This window comes from Camelina sativa, chromosome 17, assembly GCF_000633955.1.
Source record: "Camelina sativa cultivar DH55 chromosome 17, Cs, whole genome shotgun sequence".
In the NCBI taxonomy this organism is placed as follows: Eukaryota; Viridiplantae; Streptophyta; class Magnoliopsida; order Brassicales; family Brassicaceae; genus Camelina; species Camelina sativa.
Window position 1 is genome coordinate 12,230,230 of NC_025701.1, and position 2,384 is coordinate 12,232,613.

Here is a 2,384-nt window from a genome sequence, read left to right on the forward strand (position 1 = left end):
TGACGCTTAAGTATGTCGTAGTCTTTCTCGAGCTGTTTTGTCTTGGATCGAGCTCTTCTGTTCTGGAACCAAATAGCGATTTGTCTAGGTTGTAATCCCAAGGCACGAGCCAGCTCTATTTTTCGATCTGACTCGAGTTTGTTACCAATCTCGAAGTTCTTCTCTAGCGTCTTCAATTGCTCCATGTTCAGTCTCCTCTTCTTCTCTCCCATCTTAGATCCATCGTCTGAGTACTCTTCCTCACCGTTCATATCTAAATTGCAAAACCCTTGTACGTTGTTCATTGGAGATCTCTTACCTAGAAACCCTGAAAAACAGAGCAGATCGTGAGAATCAAAGAACAGAGGATTTTTAAAAGTTTGAGAAAAGGTGTTAATGCGATGTATGTAGTGTACCATTGAAGTCTTGAAGGAGTTGGGGATGATCTTCTTCTTGTTGTTGATGGTTTTGAAGACTGAAATTTTCAGGGAAGAAAGCTAATCCATTATTACAAGACATGTCTCTTGTTGGTTACTTTGTTATTCTCCACCACCTTGTCTTGGTTCAGAGTAGAGAAACAAAAATTAAACAAAGAGAAGGATGGTGGTGAAATGAATCGGGTTCCTAGACTATACACCACTTATAGGCTAAATACTAGCTAGGCTTGGCTAGAAATTTGTTTTTCTTTTCTTTTTCTTTATTATATGAGTATATATAAAATAGGAGACAGGACTCAAAGCCGATAAGAGAGACAGAGACTAGAGAGAGGTGATTATACTACGTTCACGTTGTCTGAGTATATAGCCATATATTGGAGAGGGTGGATATGGGCTTGTGCATTGTATCCAACCTGTTAGATTAGGGGTATTGTACATTAGACTACTAGAGATGTATTTTTTTGTGCAAAATTGTTTAGATGGTTTATTATGGTTCTTTACAACAAAATAGATTATACATTGATTTGGTTATGAGAGATATTTAATAGAATATTTTGATAAGGTACTTTGAGTAAATTATACTATAAGATACTCAAAACTTTTGATTTTTATAAAATACTCATACCAATTTCTATCCAAAAGAGTTGGATTTAAAAATCTAACACATCAAAATACTAATATTTTCACTATAATATTAGAGTTAAATAGATTTTTCTTTCAACAACATACATTATATCGATTTAAATTTGGATGTTTGCACAACAATGCCACAAGTTATTAGAATTTTATTTCTGTCTTGAACTAAAACTTGTGATTTTGGTCGTCAAAGTAGAGAGTATATGCAAAGCAAACTCGTAGCTAGCCCTACATGGTTACTAGCCTATGTCTCTATGATATCAAAGCAAACTCTTAAGGCCCTACATGGTATATTCTTACTAGTCTATGAAATGATTAGACATCTTCTTTTAAAAAGCCTTTTTACAGAACATGAGGTTTTTTTCTCTATGGTAGGTAAACATACTTTCCGGGAACAAGATTTCTCCATCACTACAGATTGTGTTTTGACACAAAGCCCACTTTTAAAGGCGAGGCTGGTCTCTTCCTTTTCATTTTTTTCTAAGATTCGAATTATCAACTTTCTTAGACATTTTGGTCGGACTTATGATAAAATACTTTTAACAACTACTGTACAAATTAGTCGCCCCTATCAAATTATTTTTTCTATTCTAAAAGTTTTACAAATTGTGTTTATGAATAACCCCGAGTTACTAAAAGCACACATACTGTTTCTTGTATGAATTTTGTATGTTCCATGAGATTTGAAAAAGTGCAATTTTTAACATGTTCTCTAAGAATACTTAAAGATAGATCGATGAAATCAAACGTTATACAAACAAACACATTTATATGTATATATATAGTATATAGATATGGACATGTCTCTTTAAGGATCCGGTAGTTTCTTTACGTTTAGGTTTGTATTTTTATGTTATAATCATCATGACACAGAAAAATAAATGGAAACCTAAATGAAAAAAAAAAAAAGAAGCAACAAAAAAGACAATCGGAATTACTTACATCATATCATATGGAAACATGAAAGATATGCATGAGCGTAATAAATAGGCTCAAGCTTACTATTGTGGCAAGTGTAGTAATGTGTAATCAAACGTGTGTAGCCACTAGCAAAGGAATCTGCGATATGTGGTTCTGAAGTCGACTTCCCCTTAACTTTTGGAATCACAAAACTCAGTGTCGTCTTATCTACTTCTTCTCCTCTCTAGTTTTTTCTTTTTTTCTTACTTTTCTCATTCTCATATATTGTTTGAAAAATGTTAATTTCCTAAGTATTTTTAATCGTTTTTAAATTGCCTTCACAAAAAAAAAAAATCACTCTACACGCGTCTTCCTTCTTAATGTATATTCACTACAACAAATATGCACATTGTTAACCAGAGAAAAACGCTA

The 2,384-nt window shown here is 33.0% G+C and overlaps 1 protein-coding gene across 3 annotated transcripts in view; it reads right to left on the bottom strand.

Annotated features, from left to right (window-relative positions):
• LOC104756837 (homeobox-leucine zipper protein ATHB-23-like) overlaps nt 1-749 on the bottom strand; it is a 2,558-nt gene extending 1,809 nt beyond the window's left edge. The window contains exons 1-2 of one of the 3 annotated variants that reach the window (XM_010479485.1): nt 396-749; nt 15-307 (exon numbers count right to left, since the gene is read on the bottom strand). In XM_010479485.1, coding sequence (XP_010477787.1) covers nt 15-307; nt 396-498 — 396 coding nt within the window. In that variant the 5' untranslated portion in view covers nt 499-749. The remainder of the gene's footprint in view (nt 1-14; nt 308-395) is intronic. The other 2 variants (XM_019239231.1, XM_010479486.2) reach the window with 2 other exon arrangements.